The sequence below is a fragment of the Bidens hawaiensis genome, unplaced genomic scaffold, assembly GCF_021521415.1.
Source record: "Bidens hawaiensis isolate Kalapana, Puna unplaced genomic scaffold, B.hawaiensis_p1.1 tig00002717_1, whole genome shotgun sequence".
Lineage (NCBI taxonomy): Eukaryota > Viridiplantae > Streptophyta > Magnoliopsida > Asterales > Asteraceae > Bidens > Bidens hawaiensis.
In genome coordinates this window covers 1960104-1982540 of record NW_027491146.1, presented here as the reverse complement: position 1 = coordinate 1982540, position 22437 = coordinate 1960104, and the positions used below count along the sequence as shown (strand labels likewise).

Genomic DNA, 22437 nt, shown 5'->3' with positions numbered 1-22437 from the left:
GATTGTTTCTGAATGATGTATGCCACTAAAGATCGATCTAATTCAAGAGGTGTATGTCATAAAACCAAAGCAAGAATGAGAAGACGATAAAAATGCAAAGTTAAATCGTTAGCATGATTCTGTATTATTGCAAGGCTTGAATATCTAGAAAACAGCTTGACAAAGTAATCATTTTAGTAAGCAATGCTATTTTTTTTAAAGAGGTTTTCTCGTGACACCTTCCCTTTTGAGGAAACTACCTATACCGCATATAACACTATATGCTGCATATAGGTGGTTTCTAAAAAAAGCATATAATGAAATCTATATGCTGTAAGATATGTTTTATTCATTTTATTATTTTATTTTTATTTTTTACATCATTAACTTTTTTATAAAATTCACTTTTTAGTAAAACATGGTTATCAACTATTGGCTCAAATTCAATATTACAATGAAACAAAAAAAATTAATTACATATATATATATAGGATCAGGATCATGTGAGAATTTTTTGAAAATTGAGAACTGTGAGAATCATTTTGGATCATAAAAAAACCAAAAATAAAAAAATTATAAAACAAAAAAAAAACACAAAAATGAAAAAACTAAGAAAACCAAAGTTCGTATTTATCATCCCTGTTTCTAAAAAATACGTAAAAAGAAATTCTCAGTTTAGCTAAATTATACATATATGTACACACATGTTTTTTCCTATATACATATGTATAATTTAAAGTAAATGATAATATACATATTTGTACATTACGCAACTATAGATTAAATGAAAGTATACATATGTGTATAGGTATAATACGAATTAAAAAGAAAAAAAATTGTTTTTTTTATTATACATATATGTATAATATGTACACACATGTTTTTTCCTATACACATATGCATAATTTAAGGTAAATAATAATGTACATATGTGTACATTACGTAACTAGAGATTAAATGAAAGTATACATATGTGTATAGGTATAACACGAATTAAAAAGAAGAAAAAAAAATTTGTTTTTTTTAATGAAACCGGAATGAAATATAAGAATTTTGGTTTTTTTACTTTTTAAAAATTTTTGTTTTATAATTTTTTAAATATTTTTTTAAAGGTTTTTTAGTGGTCCAAAATGGTTCTTAAAGTTCTCAATTTTTCAGTGGTTCTCTTAGGATCCTTACCCTATATATATATATATATATATATATATATATATATATATATATATATATAAGGGAGACAAAATGAGAACGCCACAAAAAAACCCCTTAAAGAAAATAATGAAAAATTAATAAAAAAATCATAACTCAAAATTTTGATAAAAAAATTAATAACGTAAAAACACAAAAATGTTCGCACCATCTTTCTCGTTCTAAAAAAATGTTAAGGAAAAAGATCATCGTGTCTTTTCGTTATTGATCGTGTTTTTTTTAATCTCATAATTGACTGTTTTTTTTTTCCTTAACATTGTGTCTTTTTTTCTTGGTATTGTGTTATATCACTCAACATTGTGTTATATTTTGCTTGAAACAGTGTTATATTTTGCGATATAATGTGTCTTTTTTTATTTAACATTGTGCTTTTTGTTTATTTTCGTATTGTGTCTTTTCGGGGGTTTTTTAACAGGAATGACAGGGAAAACATTTTAGATTTTTAAATTCTTTTGTTTTTTATTTATATTTTGAGTTATTATTTTTTAGTGGTTTTTTGGTAATGCCACAAATCCTTAGCATATTTCTCATTTTTGTCAGCCTTTTTATTTTAACTTTACCATATATATATATATATATGAAAAGTATAGTTTGAAAACCCTCTTAAGTTGAGAAAACCCCTGAAAACCCTATGTAACATTTTTTTTGTTACATGTAATATATGTTATTACATTTAAAAAAACATCGAAAACATAAAAAAAATGTTTTGCTATTTTTTTTTACATTTTTTAGTAATTTTTATATATGTTTTCAGGAGAAAGAAAATGTAAATAAACTTTTATATTTTTTAAATTGTGGACCACAAGATTCAATCTTTAATTAAAAACATGTGGTTGAGAATGGGTTTTTAGAGTTTTCACAACTCAAGTGGGTTTTTATTCTAATCTAACCATATATATATATATATATATATATATAAAAGGTTAAAATAAAAATTCTCAGGACAGTGATTTCGAGATAGCAATAACAATATCGAACAAGAACACACAGAATACAAATTATAAAGACCCTTAGAATGTGGTCTGCGGAATCAACCACAAACAGTGAGCTACTAATAATAGTAAGTGACTGAAGAAGAAGGTTTAACTCAAAAGATTTTCATTAATAACAATATTTGATGAAATATAATGAAAATATTAGGGTTTAAAGGAAAGTCGACTCTCAAGTATCAATACAATATTGTCAGGTAAAAAGTGTACTAGGTCAGAGGTGTCTTATCAATGAGACTTGTCATTCTATTTATAGACCCAGACGTTTCTTCTAATAACCTTAATCATTACAAAGCATTCCAAAAATAATTACAAGTGTATATCAGGTCTTCAAGCAGATATTTTTCCTTGTCGAGCAGGGCTCTTGAAACCTTATAATCCTTGAGTGTGCTTGGAACATTACTTCGAGCAGACTTTACTTAGAAGATTTTCCAGTAAAAAATTCCTCTCAAGCAAGCTTCAATCTTCACGATCATTCCAAACTTTGCTTGGAAAGATCCCACAAGCAAACAAGTTCTTGCTCGAATCTCTTCAGGCTATACTTAGTTCATTTGAACATTCTAAGTATATTCGGGTACTGTACGCATGCTCGAGGCCAAATCATGCTGGGAGTAATACTTGGATAAATTTTCATAAACTCCCTACTATCTACTTGAGATTCATCTTTATTCCATCCATGCTCGACCCACTAAGTTGCGCGGGAACTTAGTTTAAGCAAAGATACATCAAGGGTTTGCTCGGTAGAAACCATGTATGATAGAAGAACTAACCTTGCTTGACGAAGTGTAGCTTGCTCGAAACTTACACTTAGAAGATATCTTGAGCATAATCCTACTCGGATAGGATATCTTGGTCGAGGAAGTAAAAACCTTGCTTAAAGTGCTTGAGCTTGCTTGAGTTCCATACTTAGGCAATTCTGGGGAGGTTGAGAAGATTCCAATCTTTACTTTAGACCCAGCAATCTCCCCCTAGATCGGAACAAACTCAGGTGCACCAAAACATACCTCAATTACTTACAATTTATCAAAATACACATTAAATCCTTCAAACCGGTAAATAACATTACTGAAAGGAAAATATTACAAGTTTAAACTCTGCCTCATGGGCATTACATATCAAATTAAAGACAAAAACACTTAAAAATTAAAAATTACAAGTAACTAAAAAAGGATACTCTTCAAGGTCTGTCTATTGCCATTCTTTTTTCATACTCTTCATTTTGTCTATCAATTGTTTCATTTCTGACTGTAGCAGCTCTTTGTTGAAACATTGAGAGCTTGGTATAAAATATGCGATCTTCTGGTAAGTCCCACTCAACAATGTCCAATAAATCTTTAAATCTTTAATATAAAGGTACTGCAGCTCATAATCATGTTGTATCACACCCAAGAGAGCACCAAGATAGTTCATCAGTAGGAAACATTTTGATTCTTCATCATATCTGATCTCAGTTATTCTTCCATTTCTCCTTGCTTTAGCATTTGGTTTTGTCATTTCTCTCTTCATGCGCCTCTCTTATAGTCCACTGAGGTTTACTCACAGGAATTTTAAACAGCCTAATTTCACGAGCCTTTTCATATCTTTTCTTCTTCTCTGCTTCAGTAGGCTCCATTCTTCTCTTTCTTTTGAATAAAGGAAATCCCTTCCTATATTGTTCTTTCAAATATTTAGACAACTCATTATGTTGAGCCATTGCAAATTTGTTTCTTTTTTGATAATCATATAGATTCAGTTTTGCCATTTTGGAAAGTTGGTCAACGGAGAAGTCTCTAATGTCATCCTTGTATTTGATTGTCTTCACCCTCCCACTTTTCGTAATAATCTTATATTCACCAAACTTAGAGTTATAGAACAAGTCTATAGGCATGTCTTCATTTATCTTTGAGCTAGGTTCTCTACTAAGAGCAGCTCTTGCAGTGGGAACAGGTGGTCTAGATGTTGATAGTTGAGATGATGCGGGTATGAAGGTGGATGATCCAAGAAATTTGGGAGTATCTCCTTGTTTAGTCTGGTCATAAAATTCTCTAAGTTCCTCAGGAGTTCTTTATGTTTTACCCATTATCTTATTAGCATCTCTTTCCAATTCAAGTTCCTATCATAAGCCTTTTTAATTTCTTCTTTTGAAAGCTTAATAAACCTATCATAATTTCTGGCTCTTCCAACTAAATGATTGATCATTTTCATTGTTTCTTCATCATGGGGAGGCACATATTCATCCTCTTCAACTTTCTCAGTATCTTTCTCACTAGACACCTTCACCTCTTTCCTTTTTCTTTTCATTCTTTTAACTGGATTAGAAGAGGAAGGTTTAGACTTTCTTGGAGGGGTTAACTTGATCTCTTTCAATTCTTGATAATACTTCTTCAACTCTGTATCATACAAATTTTTCATTTGAGTTCTAGAGAGTTTATCAATCTCAGCTTTTTAAACTCATCTACTTCTTAACAATCTCCTTAATAAATTTGCCATGCCATCAGAAAAGACATGCTCTTCTTTCTCTTTCTTTTTCTTGTATACCTTCTTCTTCTTAGGTTCAGAAGGTTTTGATGAAGATGCTTTCACAGGTGATACTCTTTTTTAAGTTTCCTTGTGTTGTTGGGAGGTGACTTTTTAATCTTCAAGGGTTCTCTTTGTAAGCTTTTGAAGTTGTACTTCAACCTCCTTCTTTGTCGTTAATTAACAATTTCATAGGGATAACCATGATCAACAAGGTATCCTTACTTTCCTCCATATTTCTTCAAACTCCTTTTTCCTTTTATGAGCTTCTTCCTTTGCTTCGTTTTCTGTATTTCTTTCTCTAAGTTCAGCCTCTTCTTCAGTTTTATCAATCATGGGTTCATAAATCTTTTCAAGATCATCATCTGACAATTTGTTTACATGAGCAGGGTCATAGTTATTACTGATTAGGAAAATTTTCTTCTTCTCCTTTATCATCAATCTAGTAACATTTGTCTGGTTATCATCAGCTCTCTTCCCCCCCCCCCCCCCCCTATTCTTTTCTCCTTTCTTCTAATTGATGCTTTTTCCACATGAAGAAGTCAAGGTCTTCATCACTCAAGTTCTTTATTTCATCAAATTGCATCCCAATCTTCAGTAGAGACTAAATTCATGGATCTCTCATTCTAATTTTGTTCATCCTTCTTTCAACGTTTCTTATATGTATTTCAGTTAAATGAATAAGAGGATTTTCATGCTGTTTGGATTCCACTTCGGGCTCAGCATCAAAATTATTATTGTTTAACTCACCAGATAAGTCATCCAAAGCACTTATTTGTGGCTCTTCTTAAGATGGAATGTCAGCATTTTTCTTCAAAAATTTTTCAAGTTGTGCTTTCCCTTTCATTGTGCCCAAAGCAATAGACTTCTGTCTTTTATTACTAAGAATAGCATCAACAGGAGTATCATCAATGATAGGTATATCCTTCTCAGGGAAGTTGACCTTTTTCTTTTTCTAGCATAGTGAACAATAGTCTCTAGCCATTCCTTTACAGTCTTGATAACTTTTTCAATAACTTCCTCAAGATTTTTCATTATTTCTTTTCAACATTAGTTTTAACACTTTTATCTTGTTCACATTCTCCCTTTATTCATCACCCCTCTTTAATTCAATGAGAGATTCTAAGATCTCTAGGGGTATTTCTTCATCATTAGCCATTGCAACTTCTTCTTTATTCTCTTTTCAATCTCTTCTTGTTCTAATAAAATTCTTTGTTCATCGATTTCTTTCTCAGTCAACATGAAATTTCAAATTGTTTCTCATAAATTTCTTTCATTCTTTGTTTAAACACAAAGATTCATCAATGTTTAAAAAGTGGTCACGGATGTTGGTTCAGGAGCATTCAAGGGCTATAATTGTGTTTTATTAGTTGCAACAGCTTTTCCCTTGTTTCTCCTCCTTTTTTGATCCTAGAAACTCTTAGGTTCATCATTATTTGTAGTTGGAGGAGAAATGGTCAACTTCATTGAACAAATCTTCTAATTCAACATTCATCACTCCATCCTCCATACTCTCAGTCTTACAGGACATGAGAGTTTCATCATCTTCCTCCTCAATCACCTCTATATCCTCTTCATTCACATCACTAACTACATCCTACATTACCTCTTCCTCCTTAGATTCAGCATCATATTCAGCACCAATAAACTCAAGAGCATTCTCCACCTGTTTTGGTGCATCTTCTCAACTTCAGGCCTTTGTTGTTTTAGGGATTGAATCTCTATAAGAGCAGCATTCAAAGCTTCTTGTAGTCCATTGTTTTTAAACTTCAAAGTGTCATTCTCCATAGTAAGCAACAAATTTCTTGCAAATAAATCTGATAAATTTCAGCCAGTGGGTATAGGTTTTGCTTGGGTAGTTGTAGGTTGTGGTTCAGGTGAATGGGTTGGTGATCGGTACGGTGAGTCCAAAATTGTTGGACTGACCCTGATTTCCCTTGTTCTTGGCAGGGAAGTAGAAACAGTTTTGTCTCCAATCATTCTCCTTTCATTGTGTTTGAGGTAGTGTGTATGGTATTATAATTATAGAATTGCTATCTAAAGCATGATATTCATTAATAATGGATCCTGTATAAAACATATTTTGTGTAAAAACAGTAGGAACCAATAAGGATGAGATCGATGCTGTATCCTTACTTGTACCCAAAAGTATCCGTACCTAAAATCAGTAAATCCGGGTACCCATACCCGTACCCAAATTTTATGGGACGGGTATGGATATTGGTACGGGTGTGAGTACGGGTACTCTATGTACGATACCCGCTTAGATACCAATTTTTTCTTTTTTAAAAAAAGAACTCAACTAAACTTAGTACGATACCGGTATGGTACTAACAATCAGTTATTTATAATACCAAAACCAAAACCGTAATACCATGACCAAAACATAATACCAAAACAAAAAATGAAACAAATAAACCATAATATAAATTTCATGCATGATGGCGGTTACTGGTTATTGATTGGAAGAAGAAGAGAAAAGAACTAGGGTTTGATTGGTTTAATTAGAGCTGTTAGTACTTATTTTGATTATCAATGGTTTTGAAAAGCCTACTTGAAGCCTTGAGAATATCCCAATAAAAACACGGTTAGAGTTACGAGTTTTGGAAATATTAATAAAAACCCCTACATATTCCTAACGATACCAAGTACCTGCAATACTACATCTACACGCACCTATACCCAAAAGTACATATACTTAAAATCAGTAAATCTAAGTATCCATACCCGTATTGAATAGACGGGCATAGGTACAGGTACAAGTACCGGTACAGATATTGAACGGGTATTCGGAAAAGAAATCTCCTCCCTAAAAACCAATCACATCATATCGAATATATTTATTAGTAACAAGTGATAAAAGTAAACGATATGCATAGAAACATGATTGAAATGATGAGCCATTGTTTTATGCGTACAGTAATGTAGTTGTTATTTGTTCAATTATAATAATGTTTTATTGTATTTGTGAGTGAGGAGATAAAGCCAATGATGAGTAGAACAAATGTGTGAGTCACCAAAAAAGTTATTCATAAGAATCTTGTACCCTAAACAAATTATTTTGTAAATTTGATGAATATTAAATAATGTGAGTATTGACATTTTGGTTTTTAATATATATAATGGGTATTTCTGTTCATTTGTTGTGAATTATTTTTGGGAAACCTCTATAATTGAGAAACCGGTTTGAGTTTATTATTAGTTGAATCTGTATATGTTCAATTTTTCTTGGATATTTCTTAAGTAAGATGCATTCTCCTTTCTTACCCGGTTTCATTCTCTAATCATAACATTTTAATAAGATTAACAAACAACTCAAACATCACAACATATAATACGAATAGTAGCACATAAAAAATAAACACGACCACATAACACTTACATCTAATCTTCAAAGTAATCAAACTAAGTAAAAGCCCAAAATAAGTTTGTGAAAGACAAGGCTAAGAGACTGCTGACCCGAAGCGACCGTGGACACCCGATCTTTTAAATATAAGTTTTTTAAACATTTGAATTTCAAATATTTGATATATTTAAACAATTGTGTTCAAATATATATTTTTATAAACTTATCCTAAGTTTATAAAAACTAATGACTTATCTTAACTAAGTTGTTAATTAGTTTTCAATAGATTAGTCTTGTGAATTCTTCATCTTCATGTTGGTGTAGAAATCTTTATTTAATCCTTGATAGACATAAACTTGATAATCTTGATCTTGAGTGTTTTTAGTCTTGTAATTTAATTGTGACTAACGGTTATCAATCAAACGTTAAGGAACATGTGTCTAAAATATAGTTATAAATGATGAACTAAAACTAATATATGTCGCATTATCGTAACTAAGACATTATTAAAACACATAGATTGATTAAAGTTTAAACCATTGTTTTCCCAACATACATGATACATACTATTGCATATCTTGAACCATGCCCGTCACACCTTCGTCAGGGACTTCATGAATCAAATTTTGGGGTTTTGAAGGTCTAGGGTGTTTTATTTGGAGACACATGTAATTTTTGATTTAGGGTCACAAATTGTAATTCTTGAAAACCACAGGGACGCAACACGAATGCCATAAATGGACATCATTGTTATTTCAGTTTTGATTGAACGACAGTGGCCGACGCACAAAGAAACCACATAGAATCATTTATGTAATTTTTACTTTGAGGGGCGCAAATGTGGCCCGGCTGAAAAACAAAGGGACACAGGGAAATTCTATAATGCCTTTTTGAATTAAAAATTAAAAAAGAAAACATTAACAAATAGGCCAAGTTGACTTTCATTGTTCTCAATTACACCTTTGGTTCTCATGTACATGTTGAACGAACATAATTTGATCATGCTCTACTCCGATCTAAATCCACTGCACACTTGACGCTCAAATCTAGCACTACCATTTGGCCACCGCCAATGGTTGCATTATATTAGCTATAAACTAATCTTATTTTGTATATTTAGTATTCTAAAAGGATTAAAAGATTCAAAAAGCATTTGAAAAACGTTTAATAAATAAATAACTAGGGTCAACTATATCCGAGAGCCATTACCAATTAAATAATCTCTTTACAAAAATAAATTTTACTTTCCTTAAACGCATTTAACAGACGCATTTAACAGACATGACAAGGATATATATATATAGAAAAGGTATATTAATAAGATATAAATGTTGCTGCCTTTTAAAGCATTTCCGATATATCCTTCAAAATCTATGAGATTCTCTATATTTTCAAAGGTGCTTATGAGTAGTTTTGAGTAAAGAAGAGAGAAAAAGTTGTTTATGAATAAATTTAAAGAAACACTATTCACTTTTTGTAACTTTTTAATATTTTAAAGGAGGTTGTAAGTGAAGAAGAAAAAATGTAATTATAAAAGTATAAAAAAAAATATTTAATTTAAAATGAGAGAAAACATAGTGTTTTTAGTGTAATTATATAGATCGAGATGGAGAATGAATCAAGAATGCTCTTAGGGTAGTGGCAATGGTCCCATCACCCCCCCATCTCACTATGAGATGGGTGGGACGGTGTTCCCACTTCTTTATTTCCAAACATTTCTTCGCCCCAAAATTGCATCCCGCGCCTTCAATAGCTTCATGTTAAATGAGATAAACATAAACATCGCTCCAGGGACACTCCAGGGTGTTTTTTATTTTTCAGTACCACAGGAGATGGTGCGGTCTCCCCATCAATGTCGATGCGGCAGCACCCCTCTCCCAGTCCCCATTACCACCACCCTTAGATTATCAATAAAAACTAGTTGGGTAAAAAATAGGGAAAATTCCCAAACTAGCCATTTTTACCCACTTTTTTCCAGTTTTAGCCCAAAATTAAAACAAATTCCAAAATAACCAAACTAATCCATCGAATCCGACAAAAAAAACCGTTTCTGATCCGACGGAATAATGAGCCTATTAGACACGCCACGAAGCATATTACTGTTCCGTCGGATCCGACGGTTTTCCGTTTTGTCCGACGAATTAATGAAACAAACTGACATTTTAATAAACATTCGAGTCTGAAGGTTTAGTTCATGCTTCTGTCGGATCCGAAAATTTAATTTCTCCGACGAATCGAATCCTATATATTTTAATTCGGGGTCAAAAGTGAAATTGAACACTATGGTTGTGTTCTACTCGAAAAACTAAACAATTTGCACATTGATTTGCTTGATTTTATGGAGAAATAAGAAAGATGGAGATGAAGGTTGGTTATGGAGATTTAAGGTTTCAAAGGTAGAGGTAAAGTCGGACCAACTAAAATTCCTTTGGATCCATTAATACGTTGACATGTGGCGTGATTTAAAAGGTCCAAAATTCCGTCGGACGGTGTTAAAATTCCGCCGGATCTGACGGAAAAAATACGCTATTTTGAGGAATTTTTTGTAAAACCTAGGCTATTTTTAAACCCCGACTATTTTTTTATAAACCTAGACTATTTTTTAAAAAAGCGGGTCAAAATGATAATTTCCGAAGAAAACCCCACTTGCTCCATATGTGACTCCTGATCAGCATATTAAATAAGCATAAAACCTTGAAATACGTATTGATGCTTAAAGATAGCAATTAACTGAGTAACACTAATGACATAATTAAAATTAATTAGCAATAGAACTAATCATCTCGGAGAACATTTTGTAAGAATGATTTTTGGATTAGGCACAAGGCTTATTGCAAATATGTTTACACATATATTCTTAGAGAAGATTGTGAGTGGATAATCTTTTTCATAACATTCAAATACTTAAATAGACTCAATAAACGCAAACATCTCCTACTGCACCATTATCGGTACAGTTGAAAGTAATAACAAATAAAAGTAACTCAAACGACTCAATCAATATCAATCCAACGTTAACAAGCAGCCAACGGTTTGATTATTGGAATAAGAACAACATAAACAAGAAGATGCACCAAGCGATTCACTTTTTGATTAACGATGAAAGTGCGCACAGACCAAATACAAAGCAACGGCTCTACCTCATGACTTGGAGTTGGCCAAACGGCTCTTATTCAAGCTAAATCAACGCTGCAAGTTCGGGTAATATAATATATATTGATGATTTGAATAAGTTCCTTTCAGATGATTTAGTCTCTGTTATTTGCTTCAGGAAGACTTAACGGCGTAGATAGTTTGAACTGTGGTAAGACCAAAAAGAATGAACCCAGCAACTAGAGCAATGATACTCCACGGACTATTAAAATAAGTACGCTTTAACTTCACCAGCTTTCTTGGCCAGTAACTCTTGAAATGGATATCCAGTTGTTCCCATTGTTGAGCGTAACAAAAATGTTCGGGGGCGACTTCTTTGCATATTCTGTTTATCATATTAGCAGCTTCTTCATTTGAACCTATATGGTTGATCATAACTTTTGATGTCACCAACTGAGCAATGTCCTCATGAGTATCGATTAGCATATCCATTGCCCTAGCATATGATGTGACATAAGGATACACCGCGTATGACTGTTCATATGCAGTGAGGTTCCGTAACACCAACTCAGTGAAATCATCAATACGCAATGTAGGCATGGTGAGAGTAGACCTGAACGAAAACCAGAAAACGCATGAACAGTATCTTGACTTTTTCACTTCCATGGCCATTGGCCATTCTGCATCTTCGTTAGGCTTAAAGCTTACTCCGGCCTCATCCAGTTCTACAGCAGAATGGATTGTTGAGCGTGGTAAACCTGATGAAATTTCTTCTTTGGGCTGGTAACAATGGTACAAATAGCCAAGAATATGATCGTGATTGGTGTATGAGCGAGTACCACCGATTTTTATTCCTCCTTGGAAGAGGCTGGTGTATTTTAGGAGTGGATGGATGAATGCAGCAAGAGATAAACGCTCATCAAAGTTATTAACAGTGCACTCATATGCAACATTAAGAACAAAGAACGGGATTTGGTTCTCTAGCAGTAGGAGATCATAAGGTATGTGTTGGTCCTGCAACCTTATGTTGGAATCTTTTGGCATTTGGTGAATGAATTCAAGTATGAAACAAGCATCCGTAACCATCATCTGTGCAAGTTCCATGTTATCATAAGGCTCCACGTTAGGCGGGTAAGCATAACATCCCTTGATTTTCTCAATTATGGAAGTCACCCTCTGCACACATGCTGTAAACGTTTGTGTTGGTGAAGAGTCTAAACTACGACACAATAGATCGTGCACAAAAGCAGCTTTCCGCCCTTCAAATCGTTTCAGATTTTCGTCTTCTCTGTGCAGTGGCCCAATAGAGACCACCCTTGGGGCGAAAGAACCGGGGCTGAGCTGTCGGAGGGTACTAGGAACCACGTATACAGATGGTGAAAGTTTGTTGGTGACACACTGTTTTTCTCCAACATAATCAAGGAGACTTCGGACGGTATTAGGAACAATTTCTCCGCGCTCCATATCCATGTTTTCCAACTGTACTATTTTTTGATTGATTTCCTTCAATGATATCTGGAAAGAGGAATTTGCAACGATAAGTCATAAGTATGAATAACCAATTTTCTTGATTGTAGATAAACATGTAGGAATAAATATATAATAATATTTTATTTATATATTTTAGGGTTAAGAAGGCATAATTAATTGACATGTGTCAAGTGATAACCAAAGAAAAATAGTATAAAAGTAATCGTATATATTTCTCTCTCCGTATGAAAGTCACATACCAATTCCTCAAACATACATTTTAATATAATATATATTTTTTTTTAAAAATCACCATAATAGCAAGCGTTTTTTATCTTTAATATGAGTATGACTTTGTTTTATAAGAATTAAAACAAAAATTACGTCATTATGTCTTTTTGTTTGTCATTGTGTTTTTTGGTCATTGTGTATTTCAAATCATCATTGTGTTTTGTTTAAATGTTAATAACACCGTTGCGTAATAATAACACGTAAATATAATGATAAATTAATAACAAATTATGTAATACATAAAACACAATGATGAATACAAATTGCATAATAACCTGAAACGTAAAACACAATGATGTTAAACGTAAAACACAATGGAAACTACATATATTACACAATGACATGAACGTAATATTTTTTTTCTCAAATTAAGTGAATGTCACATGTTAATCATGAATAAAAGACAATGAACGTGTTACACAATAACTAAAACGTAATGATAAGTAGAAAGACAAATGATGAGCACAAATACACAATGACTAATCTTTGTTTTAATTTTTATCTTTAATATGAGTATCAATTAATAACACAATGACCAAAATCAATAACACAATGCTGAAAAAATCCCAATTAAAAAACACAATGAACAACCAATAACACAATACAAAAAAACCCACTAACTTTTTTTTTTTATTTTTATACAACAATCTGAGACTTATATTAAAGATAAAAACGCTTGTTATTATGGTGAAATTCTTTTTCAAAAAGAATGTTGCGTGATAAACGTATGGACGTTTTAAATGATAGGGGAATTGACATGTGCTCGCATGTAGACATGAAAAGCCAACAAAAGTGGGTTATTACATTTATGTCCTTCCCATCAATTTTTTTCTCTTAAATTAATCTCCGCCATTCAAATATAAGATTAATGGATCAGATTTCTTCTCACCCTTCTTATTTTTGTTGTCATTTGTAATTTAACTTTATACATTTATATATGGCCATTATAATAATTTATATTAGGAAAATTGGTTTTAGGTCCCAATTATTTCATTTTTGTCGGCGCTGGTCCCAACTTTCATTTTGGCTAGCAATGGTCCCAACTTTAACATTCGTTTCTTCCACCAGTCCGCGACTAACGGAGTACTAACTTTGTTATGTTTTTGCTGATGTGTCCATCTGAGTTGTCAAAAAAATGTTACGTGGCAGCCACCTCCCCACACCACCGTCCCACCGCCACTCCTGCCACCCCAACCACCACCGCCTAACGCCGCATTGGCATCACCATCGACCTCTCTGATGAGTCCGCCTTTGCCGTCAAATGGGCCGTCAACCACTACCTCCGTCCCGGCGACGCCGTCCAACTTCGGCGTCAAATGGGCCGTTAACCAGTACCTCCGTCCTCTACGGCGCTGACTGGGGCTCCGTTGACTTATCAATTGCAGACACTGACACCGACAACAAAGAGTCAACCTTAAATTTGACAGTTCTAATGTCAAATTGCCTAATGGAAGCTACAAATAATGCAATTAATTGCTAATTCGAGAAAAAACCCAACAGAACAAATTGATTTACGAACACATCTAACTTTCCTGAAGAACTTTGGGGCCTTGGAAATGTGTGGATTTGCGAAGTGTGGATGAATCAGGCATTGATTTACCTCCGATTGATCGTAAGTCGGTGTTGCATAGCTCTGATTCGATTGAGGGAATGGTTGTTGAAGCTCCGGAGAGTTTGGTTTTAATTTGGTAGATGTGTTGGGATGATATAAGAATGTAATAAGTTAAGTACAAACACATTCTCATGTTCAAACTCGTCGGCGGACTCGTCGGAGAGGTCGACTGCCCATTTGACGACGAAGGCGGACTCGTCGGAGAGGTCGACGACGATGCCGAGGCGGCGTTGGGCGGTGGTGGTGGGGGTGGCGGTGGGACGGTGGTGTGGGGAGGTGGCTGCCACGTAACATTTTTTTGACAACTCAGATGGACACATCAGTAAAAACATAACGGAGTTAGTACTCCGTTAGTCGCTGACTGGTGGAAGAAACGATTGTTAAAGTTAGGACTGTTGCCAGTCAAAATGAAAGTTGGGACCAGCGCTGACAAAAATAAAATAGTTGGGACCAATAAAAACCAATTTTCCTTTATATTATAATAAGGGTTAGGTTATAATAGGAAATATGGTTTTTGTAGGAAGGATAAGAAGTAATTTAGTTCATTGATTTTTTATATGGATGGTTGAGATTAGTTTAGGGAGGAAATCAAGCGTGAAAGAAGGGGAAGAGCATAATCATTTGTTGACTTTCTCTTCCCACATGCAAGGCACATGCCAAACTCTCCATCATTTTAAAACGTCCATAACTTTTTTTTACGACATTTTTTTGAAAACCAAATTCACCATAATAACGACTGTTTTTTATCTTTTATATGAGTACCATATTGTTATATAAAAATTTAAAAAAAATTAGTGGATTTTTTTACAAATTATGTTTTACCAAAATTATGTTTTACAAAATTGTGTTATACTATTGTATTTTCATTTTCATAGTGTTTTTTTCACTCTGTTTTTTACATTTTATTATACAATTGTGTGTTTTCATTGTGTTTTTTTTTCATAGTGTTTTCTCCATTGTGTTTTTTGCATTGTATTTTTTTCATAGTGTTTCCGTGTGTTTTTCCGATGACCTTTTTTCGGTGAATTTGTATGTGATTTTTCTGGCGAAATTTTTCGGAGATTGTTTTCCAACGACTTTTCCGGAGACTTTTCCAGCGATGTGGTGCAGTGGGTGACAGTTGTGGTAGCGGTGGGCAATGGAGTGGTGGTGGTTGTAGGAGATGAGTGAAGATGCAAGGGGGGATTTTGAGATTAATGTAAGTGAGTTTTAAGATTAAAGTAAGTGGGTTTAATATTAAAGTAGTAGACTAAAATTCCCTCATTTCTAAACTTCTTAGAAAAATCAAACTTCTTATTTGAACATAACCCATTATATAAATCAAAATTATTAATATACCTTATTAAATATTAGCTTGGTAATTGTTGATTGGCCATATTACCCTTACTAGCTAATAAAGGGTTTCCCCTTGGGTGTACATATAAAGAGAATAAGTTAACATCATAACCTAATCTACATACATAAGAAATTCATGTTCCTCTTCTCACCTAAACCTTGTTCCTCTGAAGAACCATAACACCATCCTTAACTATACATCATAAAGGGGAACTCGATCAAGATGACAAGCATATCGACTATGTCATACTCTGCTACAATTGTTATTCTCCCTGCTGTAACAGGTACTAATATAATTATAGGTTTATTATATTATCATGCTTTTCCATCATTAACACGAAGAACTGATCAACATGTGGTATCAGAGGGTGTTGATAATCAGTTTTCGTGTTTTCCCTAAATCTGGTATTAAAATCTAAAGACATGAATTTTGATTAAAACCCTAATTTTTTTTGGTTTTCTGTTTTCATGTTTTGTTAAGAAAACTGTTTATAATTACTAAAAAATTCATTTTTAAAGCTCTAATATACTCGAAATCTGTTAAAAATATGTTTAAGATTTCGATTACAGAGAAAACTGACTAAAGATTTTTTTAAAGATATTCTTCATGTTAATCATAAAATTCGAATAATAGTCTTTATTTAGATGAATCGTAGAAATAAAATATGATGTTTCAAATTTTATTTGATTTTTATCTATTAAAATATTTTAAAACATGATATAGTTTTATTAATAAAAGATTTCAAAATCTTGGATAACTATAATTAAATCATTTAAATTGAGAAATAAGATAATCGATTAAAATTTGAATTCCATCTTTATCATAAATTAGTTTATGGAATTTAAAAATAATTTATGGGATAAAATAATTTATAGGTTATAGATAGTTTATGTGTCAAGGATTTAAAAATAGATTTTGTTTTTTTCTAAAATGGTTTTGGTTTACCAAAATCCCGAAAACCTTATAAAACCTGAAAACTCTTAAAATCCCGAAAACCCACTAAAATGCGGGCTCACTAAAATTCCTGAGAACTCATAATTCCCAAGAACTCAAAAGTCTCGATAACTAATTTTCCGAGAACTCTAATATTCCCATAAACTGTTCCTAATTAAATATTTTGTAAACAATTAAATCTTAAAAATTTTTACAAAACATAAAAAGCTTAACCTGAGTGAATTTGGATGTATCACTTCTACCAAAAGGTGATGTGCTACATTTACCATAACATTTAAGTCTAATTGAAAGCTTTTGTTAGTTTTTGCTTAATATGATACAAATGTCTTGCTTCTGCCCAAATGTGATTTGCTATATTTTTATCTAGCAAAATTAGCCCATGCATAATTAAAATAATTGTGTCACTTCTCCACAATAGTGAAGTGTTATAATTGTTTTGCACACATACTTAAATAAATTTTAATTCTGCCCAAAGTTGATTGATTTTTTATTTAAATAGAACTTTTAATTATGATCTATTAGTTTGATGTTAATAATAGAAATATCTTTTTCTTTAAAAATTAAGCTGAAATACTTTAAAATTTCTTAACTTAAACGGTTTAACTTAAAATGTGGGTAAAATCTTTTTCTTTTACAAATAATAAATTCTCATAGCTCGGTAATCGAAAATAAAGAAGATAAAATCTTTTTGTATTTTGGAAAATTTATATCAAAACACACCAAAAATATTTTTTGTATTTTTCATTTTTCAAGCAGAAAATAAATATGAAAATCAATACAAAACAAATTACAATAAGCACTATATATTTTTACGAGTTCGAGCAGGGAATCATATTAACTGATAACGTCTTAAACGTCGTTTCAGTTTCGACCTTATTATGCACATAATCCAACGATGATTATAGATATAATTGTCTACTTTCAACTTTACACAGATATTTTGGTAGCTTTACGATATGTTTTTAAGGTTCAATTAAGCACGAATCTTATATGAACCCCACCTATTAAACACAATTTTGTATCTTTCATACAGTGAATGTTTCACATGTATATTTTTCTCTTTTCTTTAAATTGATTAGCTGTGAGACTGTGACTCACGCAAAAATAATAAAAATAACATAAAGCAAAACGATAAAATTTCCCCTTAAGGTCGGTATTTCTATACGCTGATAATGTTCAATTTTATCAAAATAAAAAGGCAAAATCAATTGAAGTTGTACAGGGCCCTAACCTTCAGTTCGATACATGACTTTTACACCTTTGTGCTTATAGTATATGCATAGAAGGTTCAAGGCTAGCTTGTATGAAACACCAAGAAAAAAAAGCAGAATATCCAAATCTTAACTCTCAGGTCGGATAGTGTTATTTATTTAGTAGGGTATATTTATTTAAAAACATGTCACATGCATGTTTTTGGTCTCCTAACTTTACACTTCTCTAAAAGTTATCTAGACAACGTCGTTCAAATACTTTTTAGTGTTAAAACTTGTTTGTATATTTTATTAAAGAAAGTAGAAAACTTCTATTTCAGTCTTGATTTAGGAGCATAAATCATGCCCCCCATTAACTTAGTTAATTTATGCAATTATGGATGGATATATTATTTATAATATAACAGTGGGCACGAATACAAAGATGCCCATTCCACATAATAAAATTATAATAAGTGAGTTGAGTGAGCCAAAGCGCACCTTCTCCAGTGTTTTTCTTGCTTTATGACCACCTCCAGTCTTCCAAAAGTGGGTGGGTGGGTGTATGTAGTCGTCTTTTTCTCATTCTCTCTCACCATCTCCACAAACTTTCCCTTTATTTCTTTTCTTGAGATAATCTAATCTAATGGATGCTGGTCAGTGGCCGAAGGTAACCTAATCCTTATCTCAATGCTGGTCAGTGGCCCATCCCATGCATGTCTTTCTTGATTTTCTAACTTTCTTTCTAGGGTTTTGTTTCTTGTTTTTGATGATGGGTAGGCTTAGAATTTTGCACTTTTCAGTCTGGTTTATTTATGTGCTAGGTCCGTTAGGTAAATGTACTATCATTTTCCCCTTTTGCTTTAAAAACTCATTTTGATGAGCAATTTTTCAATGTTTTTGGTTTTTCTCATATTTGAATGTTTTTGGGTTTTATCTGTTCAAACAAAAATCATAATATTTTTGAATTTTTCTGTTTTTCTCCCCCCTAAAAACCAAAATATAAAGAAAGAAAAATAAACAAAAAAAATGTATAAAATAAAAATGATTAACCGAGCAATTGAATTTCTTTTAAGGTTTTAAGACCATTAATACCAAGCAGATAGTTAAAACGTGTTTTATCAAAAGCCTTGGTAAAAAGGTCAGCTTTTAGAAAATCCGTGTGTATCTTTTCTAGATTGATTAGTTTCTTTTCAAAACAATCACGTATAAAATTATAACGTATCTCGATGTGTTTCGTCTTAGAGTAATGAACGAGATTCTTAGTGATACTAATAGCTGCAGATATATTATATAAATTAGAGTAGTAAGAAATTTCAAACCGTAATCCCATAAGTGCTGCTGGATCCATAAAACCTGTGAACAACAACTCGAGGCTATCACGTATTTGGCTTCAGCGGTTGAAGTAGAGACCGTTGTCTGCTTCTAACACTACCAAGAAACAAGCCGGTTTCCTAAAAATTGACATCATGCTTTAGTATATTTGAAATTGATCTTTGATGCTAGGCTGTCGCTATCTAGTAAAAAAAATTAAATCAGTGTCCTAATCACCGTAATCTAGTCAGGGTAAGTAGGGTGTCGAACCACGAGGAGTATGTGGTCAATGTAAATTGAAACCGATTCCTAACATTATGAAGTAAACAATATCAAAGTGCTGATCACACTAGCAAACAATTTAGTTTTATAAGAAACGAACAATTAATCAAGTATTCAATCAATTAACAAGAAAATCACACCCGGGAATTCAAGTAAGCAAACTAACAGCAAACTCATGCACATAACAGATAAACTATCTTGTGTCAACTACGGACTGACTAACCGGTTAAACCTTAGGCATCCACCATCGCTAACACACGAAACTGGTTATCAAACGGTCCCTGCCAGTGTGACTGAACTAAGGGCAAACGTATGCTTTCTTGTAATTAATAGGTCAAAACAATCCTACGAGCAATTATTATAGCAACCGACAAACTAATCGTTCTGATCGACAAAAACCTAAACCGACTGAATGCACGGACATACTAAACATCAATACTCATAGATTAACATCAAGACAATTATAATTAGTTGTTCTAGTATATGAGAAATAGACTGAAAGATTACAAACTATACACCCTGGGTATGACTCGAAGGGATTAGCTGCGAGTCGTCATCTCTCGGTCTTCAATCTTGATGTTGTAGATCATGTAGGTGAAGTAAAGATGATTGGAATTGATGGTTTTCTCCTTTGCTGCTCTCAAAATGGTTTGGTAACTGCCTCCAAAGATGTCCTTTTCTCAAACCCTAACTTTTTACTTATGTAGGGTTTTAAATTTGCGATCACGTGGTTTTATTTGGTCTAGCATATGGTACTATAGTTTCAGAAATGGTACTCTGGCTCGACAAATGGTACTCTAACTTTATAGTATGATACTCTAAATCAACAAACCATACTTTAAAAACTCCTGATATATGCTCATCTTATGCTCAACATATGATACTCTGTTTTCAGCATATGATACTCTGAAATCAACTTTTACCCAAATCCTCTGGTTTTGACCATACGCTATCACACATCATCTCGGGTCTTCATTCTATGCTCGTACAGGTCCATATTAGCTGCTTTAATCACGTATGACCTGAAATATAACAAACACCTATGAAATATCAAAGTTCATGAAATAAACAACTAAAACAAGTAAAATAAACACACGAACTATGTACAAATTGACCGAAAGGTATGTGCAGCTATTTCAGTGCGCAACAAAATGGTTTTATTTTTATAAAATTCATTACCCAGCCAAATTAAACGATTCCAATTGGGTTTGGTTCCTAACTCAAAATATTAACTTCCAGAAGTGGAACCAACCAATTTAGACTTGTCAAAAAAGGGTTATGATATCGGGAAGACAAGCCAGAATCCGTCATCCCGCATCAGCTTTGACACTCGATCTTATAAAATCATAAAAAGTATTCAAATCTCGTCCAAAAATTACGTATTATACCTTTCTGGAAACTAGACTCAAAGTAGAATATCATAGAAACAAGAATCGATCAAAAACAATATATTTTCATCGAGTTACAGACCGAGAAATAAACGAGTACGAATCTGTCAGAAATTGTTATAATCAAAACTCAACCCTAACATGTTCAACAAAGGTTTTAATGGTGAGAAAGAGTTGAATGATGATAGAACAGACCTTGAATTAGACTCGGGAGGCCGGAGAATGGCTGAAACCTGCACGGAAATCGAGAAGAGAGGGGGAGGGGGCGCCGATCGGTGATGGGTTAGGGTTTAGTTTTTTTTTATATAAAATATAATAACAAAATAACATTCTGGCCCCTCCACTTTACTAATCGTTGAACTTGTAAGAAAAGTTAAGTAAAATACGTTTACGAGGGTGGAAAGGAGCTCTCGAAAGAATGCCGGGTCAAGACCGAAAGGTGCACACAACACTACAAGGTTAAACCTTTGGTCAGAAATTTACGGACGTTACAGATGCACACTTGTCAACAAGAGGGTTAGTAGCATTTTCAAATAATAATAACCGCTTATCACGGTTCCCACATTTAATTCCCAAAACTCCTGTAGCACAATCAATTACCGCATGTGCTGTGGCAAGGAATGGCCTACCCAGTATGACTTCAGATTGTTTAATATTCCCTTTCGCATAATCAAGTACAAGGAAGTCAATTGGGTAGCTAAATTCATCCACCTGAACCATTACATTAGTAACCATGCCTAGAGGGAGTGTATGAGTTTGATCCGCCAATACCACGGTGGTGTTTACACTTTCTAAAGGGCCGAACACATACTGATCATATAAACTGTCAGGCATGATACTAACACATGCTCCAAGATCTAGAAGTGCCCGATCAGTTTTAAACTCCCCAATTTGAATTGATAACAATGGCACTCCCGGGTCTTGGAGTTTACTTGAGGTGGTATTATCCTCCACCTCCTCATCTCCCGTGTTGGTCAATTTGCTATTTAAACATTTTTCACAAGTGCAATTTTCACAAAAAGACAATTCATCTGTTTTTAATTTCAATTCATTTTGGAAAATTGTTTCCTTTTGACCAACACAATTGTTCTCATCACTAACATCTTCCATCACCGCCTCAACATACGGTGGCGGTGAATCAACTTCAACACAAGTAATTTCAAAATGAGGTTGAAGACTTACCGTGTTGATATGCACGCTATTACCTTTCTTAGAGCTTGAACTGGCATGCTGCGGGTTTACTGTGGTATTGCTCGGTAATTGACCCGCGTTTTTTATGAAATCTCGCTACATCTGCTACGAGTTGACCAATCTGTTTCAACATTGCTTCTGACGACTTATCCCTCAACTCGAACTGTTTCTACGTTTCTTTCTGATTATCTGTCACAAGCTTCAACAACGCATTGAATTTTGAATGAACTGACTTGTCTGAATTTCCCGAACTACCCTGCTGGTCCTGATTCTGATTACCCGACGAACTGTTACCCC

General features: G+C 33.2%; 1 protein-coding gene across 1 annotated transcript; it reads right to left on the bottom strand.

The window, feature by feature from the left end:
• Window positions 1-11286: 11286 nt before the first annotated feature.
• Window positions 11287-12594, bottom strand: LOC143620855 (UPF0481 protein At3g47200-like). The gene has a single exon (XM_077092451.1). It carries the CDS (start codon window positions 12580-12582, stop codon window positions 11287-11289), a length of 1296 nt encoding a protein of 431 aa, XP_076948566.1. The 5' UTR covers window positions 12583-12594.
• Window positions 12595-22437: the final 9843 nt, after the last annotated feature.

What these genes read in the sequence shown, in the direction of transcription:
- LOC143620855 (XM_077092451.1), bottom strand. Translation starts at nt 12,582, where the DNA reads ATGGATATGGAGCGCGGAGAAATTGTTCCTAATACCGTCCGAAGTCTC.